This window comes from Oncorhynchus tshawytscha, linkage group LG23 (assembly GCF_018296145.1).
Source record: "Oncorhynchus tshawytscha isolate Ot180627B linkage group LG23, Otsh_v2.0, whole genome shotgun sequence".
NCBI classification, from domain to species: domain Eukaryota; kingdom Metazoa; phylum Chordata; class Actinopteri; order Salmoniformes; family Salmonidae; genus Oncorhynchus; species Oncorhynchus tshawytscha.
The window spans coordinates 3,309,715-3,329,378 of NC_056451.1; the positions used below are offsets into that span (position 1 = coordinate 3,309,715).

Below are 19,664 nucleotides of genomic sequence, written 5' to 3' on the forward strand. Positions count from 1 at the left end.
TATTGATGGCCAACTTATATTCTAATAACTCAGCTGCATACTTGCACAGCATCCACTTGTTTAAAAAAAAAAAATCTGCTAATTTCAACTCCATTTAACAAGTATCATTAGTGCCATTAAGAATATCCCTGGATATATATTTTGTAGTGTCTGTGCATGATTAGTATTCGTTATGTGAGCCTACAGAGTGTGGTTGAACACAATTGTGTCTATAAAAGGGTGCCATTGATAATGACTTTGAACAGTTTTTATATTCATTTTCAGGCCAATGATTTAAAGTGTTCATTTGGTAGAGGACCCAACTCATAAAAATAAGTTATTTCATTTCATTTTTCTAATGCCTTTCTATTATTGGCTCAGCATATGGCTAACCTTTCTCTTTGGACCTGCTATATTCTTTTTCTCTCTATAAATATGTTATTTTTCTCCCCTTATATTTCCCAAGACTAAAATATCCTTTCCAGACAGAACATTCCCGATCAGCAGTTCATAAAAAGTCATTGGAAATAGGAGGGAAAAAGGAAAAATATTTTGTGAAGACAACATATGCATAAAAGATCTTGCACACCCAGTCGGCACAACCACAGACAACAAATAAAATAAAATAAAATTGTATTTGTCACATGGGCCGAATACAACAGGTGTAGACCTTACCGTGAAATGCTTACTTACAAGACCTTAAACAACAATGCAGTTCAAGAAATATTTACTAAATAAAGTAAAGTAATTTTTTAAATCAAAAGTAACACAAGAAAATACATAACAATAGCGAGGCTATGTGCATAGGGTAGAAGGTGTTAAGGAGGTAGGTGTGAGCCATGACCAGCCTTTCAAAGCACTTCATGGCTACCGACGTGAGTGCTACGGGGTGGTAGTGATTTAGGCAGATTACCTTCACTTTCTTGGGCACAGGGACTATGGTTGTCTGCTTGAAACATGTAGGTCTTACAGACTCAGTCTGAGAGAGGTTGAAAATGTCAGTGAAGACACTTGCAAGTTGGTCCACGCATGCTCTGAGTACACATCCTGGTAATCCGTCTGGCCCCGCAGCCTTGTGAATGTTGAACTGTTTAAAGGTCTTGCTCACATCGGCTACGGAGAGCGAGATCACACAGACATCCAGAACAGCTGGTGCTCTCATGCATGCTTCGGTGTTGCTTGCCATCTTAGTGAGCATAAAAGGCATTTAGCCCATCTGGTAGGCTCGCATATCTGGGCAGCTGGGCAACAATAGTATGATGGAGGTTTTAGAGTAGTATGAGTGTGTTATTGATAAGAACAAGCTTCTTAAATAATATACCATCAGTCAACATATTGTAAATTAAGAGCCAATGTGACAACTAGCATATCTTCAACTAAATAAATCTTATTTCCAATCATAAAATGCTAGACAACAACAAGCTGTGAAGTTTCCAGCATAATAATTAGGGCCCTTGCTTTCATTAGTAATTGCAGCGTCAGCCTGCCCCAGTGCGTAATTCTGTTCAAGGAATGAAGAGAAGAGTCCCTGCTACTGTCTCGGCGATAGAGACTAAGTTGAACCCATCACGATCACCTCGACTCTCCCCACAAACAGATGGTAGCATTTACCGCCTGCCATGTTTACTAGGAGGAGAATGTGTGTGTGTGTTTGCGTAAGCGTGTGTATGTGCACCCATGCGTACACACACAGCACTAACAAAACTTTTAAAATCTCATCACTCGCCGCTCTGCTATTCATCTTGTCAGCCCAAAAATAAATATGATTGTATGTCACCTCAATCAGAAGAACTCATCCTCTCTCAGAAGCAGATATCAGAGAGAGGAATGTTAGTTGCTACTTTTGCTACTTCTTATATATTCCCTGCCAAATATGTATCCAACAGAATATGTTTGGCAACCTTAGCATGCCATACAGTAACAGAGTGAATCAAATGCACACCATACACTGACAGAGAGTGGGGGAATTCATCACAGTCGAAGCAACCAACCGCTCTGTCATCCTAAAAGCTCTCCACAGTTTGTCCTGCAAATGTACAGTCAATCTCGATCTTCAATTTCAACCGATGAACAAATCACACAAAAGAGTAGCGGGTCCCGTCTGCTCAGACGAGATCTTTGGGGTTTGTCTTAAACTCTTCCATGTTTCCCAACTATCATTGTTGGGAATTAGCAGTGGCCAATTACCCCAAGAGACAGTGGATGAGTTTGAATCTCTTCCACGGGGCGAGGTCTATAACCAGACTACTGATAAGTCAAACCATGCGTGTCCACAGATTGTCACGAGCCCATGTGGACGCCGTCAATAACGGTGGTGTTGGTTTTAGATATTTGGAAAAAGAAGAAACACGTTATTGTAATGAAAAACAACAATACTCACATATCCAGAGATGGGTGAGGGTTACTTCAGTGTGCTATTGAGGCCCCCCAAAAAAAGAGGTTAAAAAGATGATAAAGAAAAGCTGGACAAAGCTGAGTCATGATGGAGGCAGGCAGGCGAGGCCTGCGACGTGTGGGTCCTGACTACAGCTGTCACAGTGGAATCAAAGCCTTGGGGAGGAAGTGTTCACATCAAAGGAGAAATTGGGGAAATATGGAGAAGAATTCCTGTCGTGTCCCATTGTTGCCATAAGGAATGAGGTCTGGCACACGGCCCTGGAACTCTTTTGACTCAAGCATTGTTGAAGCAGTTAAAGATATGTTACCCATACCTACCTACCTGGCTATGTTGTGTTGTGTTCTGTTGTGAGTTAAAATACTGACAAGGTGTCTGAAAAACAAAACACCCACCATGTTGGCGAGCAAACGTGTAACGGCTTGTGGGCGCCATTCATAAAAGTGTTCTAGATTACAGAAACCTCTCTCTCTCTCCCCAACTCTCTTGACTATTCCATCCTCCCAGTCTTTCTCTTATAACCAGCTCCGGGTACAACATATCCCTGTGGTTGCCGGCAACGTTCACCCAGGAAGCTCAATCAGTAGCCGATCCTGCTTTTTCCTTATTTTTTGTAATTAGGTCTTAGGCCTTTTGTGGGGTAAGCCGCATGCCTTCTGGCCGAGAAGACGCTCTGAGAGCGGATTTGTGGTCTGCGAAGCCTGGGCTGGAAAGAACAACTGTCTACTGAAGCCAGCAGCCTGCCCCTTTCTATCTCTCTAATTCGGCACATGCCATGTGCTGTGACGGAGTGTGCAGACAGGATGCTGCTTGGGCACGGCATGTGGATGGCCAACCCGTCACCACGGCCATGTGGAGCCCAACGCAGGGTCCAGCGACCAGACCAGAGCAGAGACAGGCCTCTAGAGGCCACAGAATATCTCCTGGCTGGAAGGATATGGCAGCCGTCTGGAGCCTCATGGTCAAGTGGCCTGGGAGACGAGCTGCGTTCAGAGCCAGTCTCATTTCCCAATGCAAAGCTCACAGTATCTCAGAAATGACCACACACACGCACAAAGAGATACACAAGCGCACACACACACACATACACACTGGCTGTGAGTTGTCCTTTGGCTTTGAGAGAAAACTATTTCCCAGCATCATTGCCCTTTGAGAGTAAACTCAGTTTATTCAGAATCTGTGAATTGGCAGGGTTCTGAAAGGAGACATTGTGCAGTAACAGAGAAAGGTTAGCATTTAGTAATTTGCCAATTGACCTCGCAGTTTCATTTTTGCAATGTCGCCATTTTATTATGCAATAGCGATCTCTTATTTTCCAATGTGGAAAGTTATGTGATACCTATCTTTTATACTGAAATAACCATACTCGCTACTAATGTCAAAACGCTGCGGTGTGGCATAGATTCCCTCTCAACTAGTTGAATGAGAAATTTACTCAATTTTAAACCCAACTCTGTGTTTTTCATGGCATGAAACTGGAGGGTCACTGGTTGTCAAAACAGATTTTCCGTCATATGTATTTCACCCTGGAAAACAAAGTTACTTGAAATCACAATAAGTTACTGTTGACTTTTCAAGTGTATCTCTGTGTAAACAGATGCGCATAAATTGGGGGTGAATTTATTGTTGTGGAGCTAATATTCATAGATTCATGGCTCAGAACAATAGATTGAAAGCAGTCCTTTTTGTTGAGTTTTTGGGAGCAACATGCTGATCTTCTATGCTTTTTTCAAAAGGGGTTTAAACCTTTTCGTGTAGGTAAAACATGAATCTGATCACATCAGTAGACCAGGACCCAAAGATAAAATACTGCTTTTGATCCTCATGATAGGCCTGATTTAGACACGCAAGCCTGTGGAATCTTGGTCCGTACTGATAAGTCATTGAATAGCTTTATAGGAAAAAGTCATTCATGAATTGCGATGGCATTTGGGCATGTTTTAAAAAAAAAGTATTTAAATGTATTTGGGTCCATCTTCCATCTCTGAACTAATACCTTAATGACTTTACATAAAATGTACCATTATGATAACACTGTGCCACCAATAGGACTAGTAACTAGTAAAGACGGTAACATCAATGACACATTTTAGGTAATTGAGAAATTTTATAGGCCACAAATGGTCAAATCTGAGATCATTAACCCTTTAAAAATGATTTACTAAAGTGATATGATTAATAATTTTGCTCAGATTTAAATTGAGTAACACTGATGACACTTCTTATTTAGACAGCATCTGCATCTGTGGGCATGTATGTTTCTGACAGATGAGCCCCTGACATCTCTCCACTTTGTCAGGTGTTATTTGAGCAATCCGTACTCGTTGGATATAGCACCGCATGCCTCATCCATCTTTAGCAGTCCCAGCCCCCCCCACACACAAAAAAAAAAACAGAAAGAGGCAGATGGGCTCCCCGTTCCCCGTTCACCCACCCCACTCCCTCACCTTGAGAAACTTCTCTCCAGACCTTACCATGGATGGCTGCTCATCCTCCACACCCTCGCCCGGCCCTCGCCTCGGTCCCAGAATCAACACGTTTCACTGCGCCGACAGATGGTTCACACAAAGCTACTCGAGAACATCCACTCATACTCATAGTTCACATTAATGATGACATCCTATTTTTTTCCTTCTCTTCAAGCCTGGCAGAAATATAATTTACTATATGGATTTCTTTGGTTAAAAAAAATTGATGTGTATAGCATGGTTCAGGATTTTTTTTCTGGAGGTCTTCCAATCGTGTCTCTAGCTCCCGATCAAGTCGTCCAATCTGTGGCTAGCGGAGTTCAGATATCATCCCGATCTCGACTGATGTTCTGGCCGAGGATGGCTAAGTCACAGTGTAAGCTCATCACAGAGCATTATCCACTTCAGCTGACCTGACCACCGTGGAGCCTGGATCCAATAGAGCCTCTAGACACTAGCAAGCCCTCTTCAAGCTAATCTCTTTGGGAATAAGGGATTACAGGCAACACTAATGGCTAATCCACTGCACTTTGTAACCCGCTGAGCAGAGCCAACAGTTTAGGGCAGACTGGGTTTCCCTTCCTGCTGCTGGTCTGTCTGGGAATATTCACATTGCTGTGTGTGTGTGGTGCATGGCGGTGGACTGAACCTGACTCTACAGTACATGTAGAGTACAAAAAAACAAACAGAACAGGACTGTAAAGGCTGCGTTTACACAGGCAGACCAAATCCGATCTTTTTCCACTAATTGGTCTTTTGACCAATCAGAACAGCTCTTTTGCACATGATCAGAATTGGTCTGCCAGTGGAAATACTTCCAAAAAAATACTTTCCGCGTTCACGTGCTAGTAGGAACTAGGAAACTCGTACATTTCTGACTTGCTATCTGGTTGTAGTTATACACGTTCAACCAGTTAGCAAGTCGTAAATTTCAGTTTCCTAGTTCCGACTAGTGTGTGAACGCGGCAACTGACTTGGTGGGAGTGCATTTATACGTCATATAATTTCTACCTTTTGACAGACTTATTAATTAGATCATTTTCATATCCATGGGTCTGTAATTGATCATGATCCTTACATATAAGATGTCTATCAAGATAGGCTAACACTTCAAATGTATTATGTGTAGCAAAGAACTTCTGTGTAACCTTGTATTCCGACACTCATATTCATTACTCCATATTCTCTGAACTTCTTCCTTGAACTCCCAGAAGTTCTTTAAGTTCTACCTCCAGACTACAGATGGCACTATTGCATCAGTCACTATTGGACAGTGTCTCCGTGTCAATGCATTGAGCTGATCATTCACACATCACTAGGATTGACAATGAGCCTTTATGGACCATTTACAGGCATTTTAATTACCCTCACCACAAGAACAGACCTAGTTGCCTGTGTCAGCAAGTAAATTACATCCTCTCTCAAATTAAACATCCCTTTAGCTCTTCAAAGGTGTCATTTACCTTCAGCGAATCCTGTAAAAGTGACCACTATCAGTTTATGCTCAGAAAAAGTCCCTTGGCCTTCATTGGTTCTGCCAGATTGGTGTTCAAAATCAAAGGCAGACACGTCATACACTGACCAGGGTATTAAAAACTGGGGGGAAAATGGCTTTCTCCACGTCGGCTTAGAGCGCCGCGACCTCTTTAAAATCCCAAAGCTGTCCAAGAAAGGCAATAAACTCAACGCTCAACTTTTCCATCAGTCTGCGAGTTGAAATTATGAGACAATTGCTGCGACTTAATAAACAAAAAGCGATCGAAGTACCAGCTGACCCTGCACGGGTGAGCGAGAAACAAGACATTCATTTGGACCAGCCCGGGTCCGACAATCACAAATGAGTGTGGTATAGGAAACCAGACCTCCTTTTCACAGCATTAATATCTATTTTTCCCCTTCAGTTATAAACGATCCCAGTGGTGTAAAGTACTTAAGTAAAAATACTTTTAAGTACTCCTTAAGTAGTTTTTTGGGGGTATCTGTACTTTACTATTTATATTTGACAACTTTTACATTTCCCCTGACACCCAAAAGTACTCGTTACATTTTTAATGCTTAGCAGGACAAGACAATTGTCTAATTCACACACATCAAGAGAACATCCCTGGTCATCCCTACTGCCTCAGAATTGGCAGACTCACGAAACACAATTGCTTCATTTGTAAATTATGTCAGAGTGTTGAACTGTGACCCTGGCTATCCGTAAATAAATAAAAAACAAGAAAAGGGTGTTGTCTGGTTTGCTTAATATAAGACATTTTAAATTATTACTTTTGATACTTAAGTACATTTAAACCCAAATACTTTTGGACTTAACCTCAAGTAGTATTTCACTGGGTGACTTTTACTTGAGTCATTTTATTTCAAGGTATCTTTACTTTTACTCAAGTATGAAAATTGGGTACTTTTTCCACCACCGAACGTTCTCAGATTCATGAATTTGATTTGTCTGTGTTTTTTAATTACTGGCAGCCAGTCCGTGTGCTCTGGGTCTCCCTAAACTGAAATGACAGAGGTGTCTGGGTAATTGAAGGGCGGGATTCACAGCTGGATCCAGTGTGAGAAGCAAAGGCCTTTAGCCTCGCTGCTAACCGTTTAATGACACCTCTCCCGCTCACTGGAAAATGGTTTAAGCAGACTGCTCTAGTGTTGCTGATTGCTCTGCTGTTGCTACTGGTGGGGTAGAGTGGTTAGAGTGGCTGGGGCTCAATCACCATAAGTTCAGAGAAAGCTTACAGAGAGGATTTTATCATTATTATCATCATAAAAGTAATGAATCCGCCGTTATCATTAACAGTTGAGCCAATGTACTGATAAGATTGGTCCTATACACAAAACTTAATAGGACCCAGGAAAAACCAAAAAGACCAACCCACTGAAATGAGAAAATTTGCTCCAGACAACAAACAATTCAAACCTTTATTAAGACATCTGGATGGACTGACAGAGAGAAAAAACTATAGTTAAGATAAAAAACATTTGATTTTATTTCATTTACAGACGAGGGCCTAGCTGCATACAGACGGACCTGTCTCAGCCCTCTCATTAGGATTTATTACAGCCTCTTCTCTACTCACATCTCAGTCCCTGATCACAATGCGGGAGCATCCTCAACCTGTCCTACATCTCAAATGTCACCCTATATCTCATATAGTGCACAATATTTGCTCAGATAGGGCTTGGGTTAAAAGTACTGCACTATATAGGGCTGCAGTCCTGCTTTAAATCATCTAATAACAGGGGGAGGGGAGGTGGTGGTCGAGTCTGGAGGGGGAGGTTGCACAGCATTGAGCCAACAGAGCTGCCTTGTTGAGCCATGTAGAACAGGGGGGTGTAAGAGTTGGGGGTGGGGCCTAGGACATGGTGATGGACTCCAGCATCTCCTCCACGGCCTTCACGGAGCATTTGTTCTCCTTTGTCCCGCGACCGGCCAGCTGCATGACAGAGAGAAGAGAAAAAAACATCAGCTCATCACATCTTTAAAGAGACCAAAGCACGGGGCTGGCTGAAGGAGAGCCAGCCAAGCCAAAACACTAGCACACACTTAGTGTCACGATAACCTCATAGCCCCATATCACGCTCCACCACATCAGGTCGAAACAGACTAAACAAAATAGAGTATACCACACATTGGGAACACCTTCCGAATATCGAGTTGCCCTCAGAACAGCCTCAATTCGTCGGGGTATGGACTCTGCAAGTTGTTGAAAGCGTTCCAAAGGGATGCTGGCCCATGTTGACTCCAATGCTTCCCACAGTTGTGTCAAGTTGGCTGGATGTCCTTTGGACAATTCTTGATTCACACGGGAAACTGATGAGCATGAAAAACCCAGCAGCGTAACAGTTCTTGACACAGACCGGTGCGGCTGGCACCTACTACCGTACCCCGTTCAGTCACTTAAATCTTGTCTTGCACATTTATCCTCAATGACACACACACAATCCATATCTCAAGGCTTAAAAAAACATTCTTTAACCTGTCTCCTACCTACCATCTACACAGATTGAAGTCGATTTAACAGGTGACATCAATAAGAGATCATAGCCTTCACCTGGATTCACCTGGTCAGTCTGTCATGGAAAGCAGGTGTTCTTAATGTTTTGTATACTCAGTGTATATAACTCCACAGCATAAATGGGGAAACGTTGGAATGTCACACCAGCAGCCTGACAAGCCTAGAATGATAACTTGACAGAAACAAATGAAGCACCATGATGAATAAAGATTGGCCATGTGCAATTCCAGAGTGACTAACGGGGCCAAGAGAAGAGAAGTCCAACCTGGAGTCAGGGATGTTCCTGGCCTGTTGCAAAAAAGCCGGGTGTCTGTGTGTGAGGAGGGGGAGAGGTGAGAGAGAGGGAGGGCCAGGACGTCCTGATGACTCATTGTCTCACGGCCCCTCGCCTGGACAGCCCCAAACAAACCCATAAAGCATTGCTACTAATCTCTGCCTCCCTCTCTCCCTCTGTGTGTGTGTGTGTACACGGGCCAGACTGGACTTCCTCTGTGACGCACACACACAGCCCCTCAATCTCCCAATTAAACCACAATCAGCCCTGCTATTATCGGAACTCAGGAGGGGGTCCTCTCCTCTCAGCCCTGTCCCCAAACTACAGAGACTAAGAGAACCTAATTTAGCCACGCTAGGCTAGGACATGTCCCCTGCAACAACACCCACAGGGACTTGGCATTAGTGAGTTGTGCGGTAGACTACACCTCTGTTCTCATTATAATAACTGCTACTTGGGCACAGGGACAGCAGCGTCAATGTGTGTGTCTTGGGTGTAAAGGCCACATCTGCTGCTGGGAGGAGAGCACACAGACAAGTCAGAGCAACGCGTCGGAGGACATCTTTGGCCTTTTCTCAATAAAATCATTATGAAAACCACACTATAAACTGGGTGGTTCGAGCCCTGAATGCTGATTGGCTGAAAAGCAGTGGTATATGACAAAACATTTATTTTTACTGCTCTAATTATGTTGGTAACCAGTTTATAACCGCAATAAGGCACCTGGGGGGGAGGGGGGGTGATATATGGCCAATATACCACAACTAAATGTTGGAAACCCCTACAGTTCAGGCTATAAAAGAATGTGTGCCATTTCATACTTGCTGCCAATACGAGACCTATGATTCAAAAAAGACATTCTTCGGATGCACTGTGTGTCGAGATAGCACATTTTAGAAGCAGGCTGAATTAATTGAGGAAAATGATACCGCCTGTTCCGCAATCATGTCATTCATTGCCGATCAAAGATAGTTACTCCATCATTACTAAATATTGGTTACATTTTCTTATAAATCTTTACATAGTGGCACAGCACCCCTCTTGTTTGGAGAGAACCCTGGCATACTGACCATATCTTGGTTAACATCCTGGGACTCTATTTGTTACGTTCCCCTGCAAGAAAACCAAAAATGTCACTCAAACAGAAGGGTGAACTAACAAAGAGTCATTGACAACGACTAAAACGAAACAGGTGGAGTTTTAGGAGGGGTTCTAAAAGACACTCATTGGGGTGTCCACTGAAAGTTGCATATCAACAACTGGGACCTAAAAAGACACCCACCATGAGTTCCCCACTAAATTTGCCCACTAAGAGGCAAACAAAAGATTAACCCACACCAAACTTAAAGACAGGAAGCAAACCAAAAAGGTGGAGCAAAACAAAAATCAGGGAATTCAGATAGAGGATTGTTTGCTTCTAAATCAAAATAGGGAGAGCCAACTAAAGGTGTTAACCGTCCGCATCTATCAAGACAACTGGAGCACTGGGCCAGCACAGGTGAAATACCTTCCAACTAACGAGATGGCAACCAGCACAGGTGTAACACAATGGCGGCAATCGATGCGCCCTGCGTGCGAACAAGCTAAAGACCAACCCCATAACATCAATGGGAAAATCAAAACCTGTAACACCTTTCCCCTTCAGACTACAAATATATCCTATAGTTGCTCACCACCAACAGAAAACAACTTTATTGCACAACATAACCAACATAAACGCATCACTACTAAAATGAGTCGCCTTCTCCAATATAAACATGGCGTCTACTGTCTGTCAACAATTAAATACAAGACAAAACATCCCCCTCAATTTTCTTTCCTATAGTTGCCTAACACACAAGTGTTTTCGAAAAACTCACATATGCTTCTATAACTCTCATCCCCTTCGAACGAGCGCAACCAAAACAAAACTGGTCTCCAAAATGATGTTCCTTAGTGGAATGGAAAAGAGTGTCAGAACACATGATCAAATCAAAATGGATTTGTCACATGCGCCAAATACAAGTGAAATGCTTACTTTACAAGCCCTTAACCATCTATTTATTGAACTGCATTGTTGTTGGTTAAGAGAAACTGGTTACCAGTTGGGGCAAAAGACCAACAAAATCCACCAGAACCCCGCTGAAAGGTTAGTCAAAAGCAAGAATAGGATGCAAAGGTGCAACCGTTACAGCTTGGTTCGGTTTACCCGTCCACTGGAAAACGCAACAGGATTTACAGTAAGAAAAAAACATCCTGTTTCAGACCAGAAGTTCTTATCCAAAATACAGTCACACGTCTTGTTGATCCCAAAATGGCCTGCCATACTACCATCATGAGCAGAGGGCTGCCTTAATCGAAGTTCATGTCAGAATTTGTTTTTCCGAACAAAAGGGCTTTATTACAGACAAAAACACTCCTCAGTTTCATCAGCTGTCCGAGTGGCTGGTCTCAGACGATCCTGCAGGTGAAGAAGCCAGATGGAGGTCCTCGGCTGGCAAGGTTTCAAGGTGTTCTGCGGTTTTGAGGCCGGTTGGATGTACTGCCTAATTCTCTTAAACGATGTTGGAGGAGACTTATGGTAGAGTAATTAACATTCAATTCTCTGGCAACAGCTTTGGTGGACATTCCTAGTCTGCATGACAATTGCACACTCCCTCAAAACTTCCAACATTTGTGGCATTGTGTTGTGTGACAAACCTGCACATTTAGAGTGGCCTTTCATTCTCCCCAGCACAAGGTACACCTGTGTAATGATTGTGCTGTTTAATCAGCTTCTTGATATGCAACACCTGTCAGGTGGATTGATTATCTTGGCAAAGGAGAAATGCTCATTAACAGGGATGTAAAACAAACTTGTGCACAACATTTGAAAGAAATAAGCTTTCTGGGATCTTTGATTTCAGCTTATGAAACCAACATTTTACGTTGCATTTATATTTTCATTCAGTATGGTTTAGGTGTAGTTTGGATGGGCCATCAGTTGTGCACTTTGACTGCCAGTGAATGACTGGCGGTGAATGACGGGCAGGGTGGAAAAAAATGACATGTCCTTTTAAAACACAAATTCTGTTTGTGATATTAAGATTCTAAAAACAACAGAGTAATTTAAAAAGTTTATTTGTTTTGAGTCAATATGACGCTATCACTGCCTCCCGGGTGGCGCAGTGGTTAAGGGTGCTGTACTGCAGCGCCAATTGCGCCACCAGAGACTCTGGGTTCACGCCCAGGCTCTGTCGCAACCGCGCCCAGGCTCTGTCGTGACCTAGCGTGGTCCGGGTTAGGGAGGGTTTGGCCAGTAGGGAAATCCTTGTCTCATCATGCACCAGCGACTCATGTGGCGGGCCGGGCGCAGTGCGCGCTAACCAAGATGCCAGGTGCACGGTTTTTCCTCCGACACATTGGTGCGGCTGGCTTCCGGGTTGGATGGCTCTGTGTTAAGAAGCAGTGCAGCTTGGTTGGGTTGTGTATCGGAGGACACATGACTTTCAACCTTAGTCTCTTCCGAGCCCGTACGGGAGTTGTAGCCATGAGACAAGATAGTAGCTACTAAACAATTGGATACCACGAAATTGGGGAGAAAAAGGGGTAAAAAATAAATAAATAAATAAATAAATATGACTCTATCAGGACTTCTCTCCTCTGGGTTCTTTACATGTCAAAGCCGGACCCTTTCAGTTTTCAGTAATAAAGTGTTTAACGGCCTTGCCCCAGTCGCTTTGACCCCATTGTGGCGTTTGCTTCCACAACACCACTCACCTGTCGCCTTTCTTCGCACTGAGGTATGACAATCACCAGGTACAGTGGGTAATAAAAGCGGGACGGCTGACACGAGTAACCCTTTAAAGCCCCCATCAATCAGTCAGCACAAACAGTCAGGCCAGCCCTGCGGAGGCCCACAACGTTCCACAGCGGCTCCCTTTCAAATAGCCCAGTGCCCATTTAAAAAGGAGGAGAAAAAAAACACTCCGAGTTGGAGTTAAGAGTCAAGTCAACCTTGCGCCTTGTCATTTTTCCTCTCACACGCAGGGTGGGGTCCCGCTGCTCTGCTGCCCCTGCCATTACCAGCCAACTTAAAACAAAACACAGCCCAACCGGTTGCTAGCCGGGCCCCTCTTCCTGTTCCCTGGCTGATAAGGGTGTGGCTCTGGCTCAGAGTGGAGACCAAACACACATATGGTATTTTCCCTTGTGCATTTACTCAAAACACCAAATAGAAACACTTAAAATGTTAATACACTGCACAAAAAAGGGAACACTTAAACAACACAATGTAACTCCAAGTCAATCACACTTCTGTGAAATCAAACTGTCCACTTAGGAAGCAACACTGATTGACAATAAATATCACATGCTGTTGTGCAAATGGAATAGACCACAGGTCAATTATAGGCAATTAGCAAGACACCCCCAATAAAAGAGTGGTTCTGCAGGTGGGGACCACAGACCACTTCTCAGTTCCTATGCTTCCTGGCTGATGTTTTGGTCACTTTTGAATGCTGGCGGTGCTTTCACTCTAGTGGTAGCATGAGACGGAGTCTACAACCCACACAAGTGGCTCAGGTAGTGCAGCTCATCCAGGATGGCACATCAATGCGAGCTGTGGCAAGAAGGTTTGCTGTGTCTGTCAGCGTAGTGTCCAGAGCATGGAGGCGCTACCAGGAGACAGGCCAGTACATCAGGAGACGTGGAGGAGGCCGTAGGAAGGCAACAACCCAGCAGCAGGACCGCTACCTCCGCCTTTGTGCAAGGAGGAGCAGGAGGAGCACTGCCAGAGCCCTGCAAAATGACCTCCAGCAGGCCACAAATGTGCATGTGTCTGCTCAAACTGTCAGAAACAGACTCCATGGGGTGGTATGAGGGCCCGACGTCCACAGGTGGGGGTTGTGCTTACAGCCCAACACCGTGCAGGACGTTTAGCATTTGCCAGAGAACACCAAGATTGGCAAATTCGCCACTGGCCCCCTGTGCTCTTCACAGATGAAAGCAGGTTCACACTGAGCACATGTGACAGACGTGACAGAGTCTGGAGACGCTGTGGAGAACGTTCTGCTGCCTGCAACATCCTCCAGCATGACCGGTTTGGCGGTGGGTCAGTCATGGTGTGGGGTGGCATTTCTTTGGGGGGACGCACAGCCCTCCATGTGCTCGCCAGAGGTAGCCTGACTGCCATTAGGTACCGAGATGAGATCCTCAGACCCCTTGTGAGACCATATGTTGGTGCGGTTGGCCCTGGGTTCCTCCTAATGCAAGACAATGCTAGACCTCATGTGGCTGGTGTGTGTCAGCAGTTCCTGCAAGAGGAAGGCATTGATGCTATGGACTGGCCCGCCCGTTCCCCAGACCTGAATCCAATTGAGCACATCTGGGACATCAAGTCTCGCTCCATCCACCAACGCCACGTTGCACCACAGACTGTCCAGGAGTTGGCAGATGCTTTAGTCCAGGTCTGGGAGGAGATCCCTCAGGAGACGATCCGCCACCTCATCAGGAGCATGCCCAGGCGTTGTAGGGAGGTCATACAGGCACGTGGAGGCCACACACTACTGAGCCTCATTTTGACTTGTTTTAAGGACATTACATCAAAGTTGGATCAGCCTGTAGTGTGGTTTTCCACTTTAATTTTGAGTGTGACTCCAAAACCAGACCTCCATTGGTTGATAAATTTGATTTCCATTGATCATTTTTGTGTGATTTTGTTGTCAGCACATTCAACTATGTAAAGAAAAAAGTATTTAATAAGAATATTTCATTCATTCAGATCTAGGATGTGTTATTTTAGTTCCCTTTACTTTTTTGAGCAGTGTACATTTTCCACACCCACGATGTTGAGCTTAATATTGTAAAGTGTGCCTGATTGATTGACAACACTTTGTGTTATAAAACCAACACAGTTAAGTGTTCTTGATTAATCAACACCCAAAGTGTTAGATACTGGTGATGCACCGATGACATTTTCGTCTGATAGCGATATCCAATATTTTCCTTGCCAAAAGAAAAACAATACCAACACCCGATATTTAAAATTATAGCGGCCTTATAAGCATTCTAGTACAGTTAAATAGTTAACATACACACATGGACACAGCGGTCTAAAGCACTGCATCTCAGTGCAAGAGGTGTCACTACAGTCACTATCTGGCCGTGATTGGAAGTCCCATAGGGCGGCGCACAATTAGCCCAGCGTCGTCCGGGGTAGGCTGTCATTGTAAATAAGAATTTGTTCTTAACTGATTTGCCTAGTTAAATAAAGATTAAAACACACACTGACCAAAATGTTATTTTGTTGGCATTTACATATGTCCCCATTACCAGTGAAACATCATCAAAACCTATTTCTTTCACTTACTTGCTGTGCTGTTTCGTTGTTCATTTGTTCAGTCCTTTCATTCTCAACCAGGATTTCTATGGAACGTCGTTTGGGTCTTTGCGTGTCAAAAAATATACTAACACTATTTGACATGTCAAATAAGCTTGTTGACCAATCAGGACCTGAATATGACTGTACGTCACATTTAATGAGTTCATACATTTTTTTTACATAGTTATTACACTATCACAACAATTCATCAATACGCATGTTATGATGCTGGTATGATCTTCCCCAAAAACATAGCTTATTATATAGCTATTGTGGTTTTGCTAAGTGCCATCTAAAATAACCCTAATTTATGAGACTGTTCTTATTTGATTAATGGTGGTCGGACCCATCTATGTGAAGCTAGCCAGAATAGTGGACTTTGCAGTTACCCTTCAAAATAAAAGCACAACATAATTCTACTATTTGTATTCATTTGCATCACTGTCAATAACATACTTTTATATTGAAGGCAAACTGCACATTCCACTATTGTGCCTAATCCTGTGGCTAGCTTCACAACACATAACCCGGTCTGGTCGAGCCTCACTAGCCAGATTAAGCTAGCTGGCTGCTTATAATGTTAGCTTGAGACAACAGAGTTAAGTAGCTGGCTAGCTATTTATTTTCATGAACTGAAGTACAATTTCAATAGCCGAACAACAAGTGGCAACCTAGCTAATAATTACTCACAAGGATTCCTAAATCATTGCTAATAATAATGACTTTTACTGGTCATCTACCCAAACAGTAAGAGACTGAATTGAGGTGGACTGTCTGGCCCCCCCCCGGTCAAAACCATTCTCAGTACAGCCGTGGCCTCAGAGGGTAAGTAGGGTGGTTCGCATAGACCAAGGGGAGGATACAGTAAGGACTCAAGGGTATGCAAGGGATTAAGTTATTGCATAGCATGGGTAGGTAAACCTGGTCCTGAAGTGCCACTGCAGGATTCCGTCCCAAACAGTCAGGCACCACTAGGGCTGTGGTGGTCATGACATATTGGCAGCTGGTTATTGTCAAGACTGCTGGTCTCAAGGTAAATTAACGTTAATTAACAAACATGTTAGGCATCTCCAGGACTCCATGCATACAAGCCGCTGACCTTTGGAACATCTACATTCTACAAAAAGTCAAATCAATCCATTTAATATACCCCAACACAATAAATCCATTATTTATTTTTGGCAGGTCTAAAGAAACATTATGATATGAAGAAAATGTATTTCAGAAGAACCGAATATGAGTCGGCCTACTGTATGTTATCTGGCTGTACGATGTTATGATTTTATTGTATGTATAATATAATTTAACTAAAATAGAAAGGACAGTGCGCATATGAAGTGGCTATGTTGGGCGTAAAAGTGATTATTGAAACAGGTCCTATACTCTATATTTAGAGTTAGTTGTGAATGATTAAAACCTTAGAAATCAAAACATATATGGGCTGCATGATGAAACTACAGGCTATTGAATATATATATATATATATATTTATTTTATTGCTAAAAAACTTGCCATTCCTTGCCTCAGGCTGCACACCCTGTTCTCTCATCAAGTGATCATATATCACCCATCAGACTATTCTCAATTAAATCTTCACTAATATGTCAAATTGGTTTTGACTTAGAATGGCCCATTATCAAATGGGTAGTGGAAGGGGGAAAAAAGACATCCATCCATATGCACTTGGATAGCGAATGGAGGCCGCTTTCCCGCAGTTAAATCATGCCGGGTAGGCTACTCCAGTTTAATAGTGGAGCAGCTGAGCAATGCGCCTAAATATAGTAGCAGCTGGGATCCTCCTCTTTTTAGTGGCAACCATCAAAACTCTGCTTTCACACGGGATTGCATATAGAAATGTCTGGACTTATAAGAACACGCATCAACCATTGTTTGAGGAACATACAGCCTCTCACTGCGTGACAGGTAATACTCCGCTCAAACCCGGTATGCCATGGGATCTCCAACTTGTGTTCCTGCAGTTACTAAGTGTTCATTTGGGAAAACAAGTGAAATCTGTTCGGGAACATCGATAGTAACATGTTTTCACAACGAAACATATTTCATTAAACTGCTGACAGCTCCCCATCTCTGCTCGCTCGAGAAAGGAATGAAGGAGAGAGGAGGACATGGAAATGCACAGTGGTGAGATATTCTGTAGCTAAAAAAGGTAAACGTACCAGCCAATTGATTATGAAAATAGAAAAAAAAATCCCTATTACTAGGCTATTCAAAATCAAATTCACGATAATTGTAGAATGAAATCCATGAACCAACACCATCGCCTAGGCCTATACATTCTCTCCCAGACTCATGGATAGAACGTTTGGAGCACCGCAATGGTAACCAGTCCATCCAGTATGCATAATAATAATAATACAGTCCACACTCAGTGGATTTGTTTAAATTTGGGAATAATCGGCTAGAAAAATGTACAAAAGACATTAAATCCTATGCTTTTCATTTTTTTTTTTTTAAATTCTGCCTTGCATAATATGCGGTAGGCTGTCTTGTATAATGGCACAATCATTATTTTAATTCAGGTTTCTTTTTCGGGCATGGGCTCATACATAGGCAAATGTTTATGCATAAGCTGTAATATATGTATGGGTGTCCTACATGTGACCTCTTAATGCTTTGAATGAATCATCACCTTAGAAAGCACTGTCCATTTCGTTGTGTTTGGCTTTGAAACAACATCCACAACGACCATGTTTTCACTCAGTTTCAACCTGTTGTTAAACTTCTTTCTTCAAATTGATCATCACAGAGAGGTGAAATCTTTTTCCTCACAGTGAGTTTTAAAAGCATGACTGTTTTGATGAATATGGTCTCAGCAACAGCCCTAGGCACCACACCCAATTCTGCCAATAACCTAACCAACAGTGATTGGCTAGATTAATCTCAATCAAATACATGAAGTGCCTGTGGCAGTACAGAACCAAGGTTGACTACCCTTGTGGTATAAGAACAGTTAAGTGATAAAGGCAAGTGGGAAAGGTCCCATGTGGCTCAAATCGGTATAGCATGGCACTTGCAACACCAGGATTCTGGGTTCGATTACCACGGGGGACCAGTATGGGGAAAAAAAGTAGGAAAATGTATGCACTTTACTGGAAATCGCTCTGAATAAGAGCTAAATGACTAAAATGTAAATAGTGTAGCTTTCATTATTAAAGTAGACACCTGGCATAACTCACCTGATAGGCTCGGTTGATTTGATTGGTGGCCCAAGTAGCATACTTCACATTGGCCTTTTTCACCGTGGCGTTCACTTTGGGGCTGGCAGCAATGTGGCTTGCTGACTACACAGGGGAAGAAGAAGGGAGTGGAAAGCAAGGGAGAGAGGAAAGAGGAGAGGAAAGAAAGAAAGGTGTCGTCATATCAAAATCGCAGTAAAAGCATAATTGAGATGAATGTGCAACCAATTCCACCGTGGGCAGGACGAGAAAAAAAATTGGCCCGACGACACGTAAAAAACGTTAACAGAAGAGGAAAAAGTGAGTGCTTTATTTAATTCCCCAGCCCCCAAGGGCAGTATCGCCTAATGGGCCCTAATTTCTCCAACACCATAGATAGCCGGTGATGACAGGGCCCGGCATGTCTTCAGTATGTCTTCAGAACCCGCGGTGCTGTGGCGAGCGAAGCGCGATGTGAATCATGCTCTCTGCCCGCCCCAGCTCCCCTCAGAACCACAAAAGCCATGTCTTTCCCATGCTACTGCCATCGTCTCCGAAGTGCAAACCCCACTAGGCTTGAACGGGCAGCACTTCAAAGGAGTCCCCATGGTCATACTGAAACTTTAACTACACCCCAAATCAACCTTGCTCCCCCCCTTTTATTTAAAAAAAAAACGCTTTTGCTTCTGTATTTCTTCTTCATAACCTCCGGCTTACGATGTCAGCTCCGACAGACTACCCCAGAATGATGTCGTTCTCCGTGTGAAGATCCCCGCTAGTGCAGAGACACAGCACTGGCTAACACTAACCTCACAGTGGTCACGGCTACCAACGACTCAGGTGTAATCAGGTGCTCTGAACGACTAAGCTGAACCAATCAAATAGCTCTTCGGTGAGGAGCTGCCCTTCGGTGGTGTTCACGAAGCATCACTGTCACCCAGAAGCAGATGAAATGGTCAGAAAGTCATTGCCTTGGCACAATCCCATGTCAGGAACTAACTTGCACTTGTCAAGGA

The 19,664-nt window shown here is 43.4% G+C and overlaps 1 protein-coding gene across 1 annotated transcript in view; it reads right to left on the bottom strand.

The window, feature by feature from the left end:
* Positions 1 to 7,747: 7,747 nt before the first annotated feature.
* The window catches only part of emc2 (ER membrane protein complex subunit 2), a 54,743-nt gene continuing 42,826 nt past the window's right edge, over positions 7,748 to 19,664 (bottom strand). The window contains exons 10-11 of the mRNA XM_024386146.2: positions 18,670 to 18,774; positions 7,748 to 8,276 (exon numbers count right to left, since the gene is read on the bottom strand). Of these exons, the coding sequence (XP_024241914.2) occupies positions 8,196 to 8,276; positions 18,670 to 18,774 (186 nt within the window). The 3' untranslated portion in view covers positions 7,748 to 8,195. The remainder of the gene's footprint in view (positions 8,277 to 18,669; positions 18,775 to 19,664) is intronic.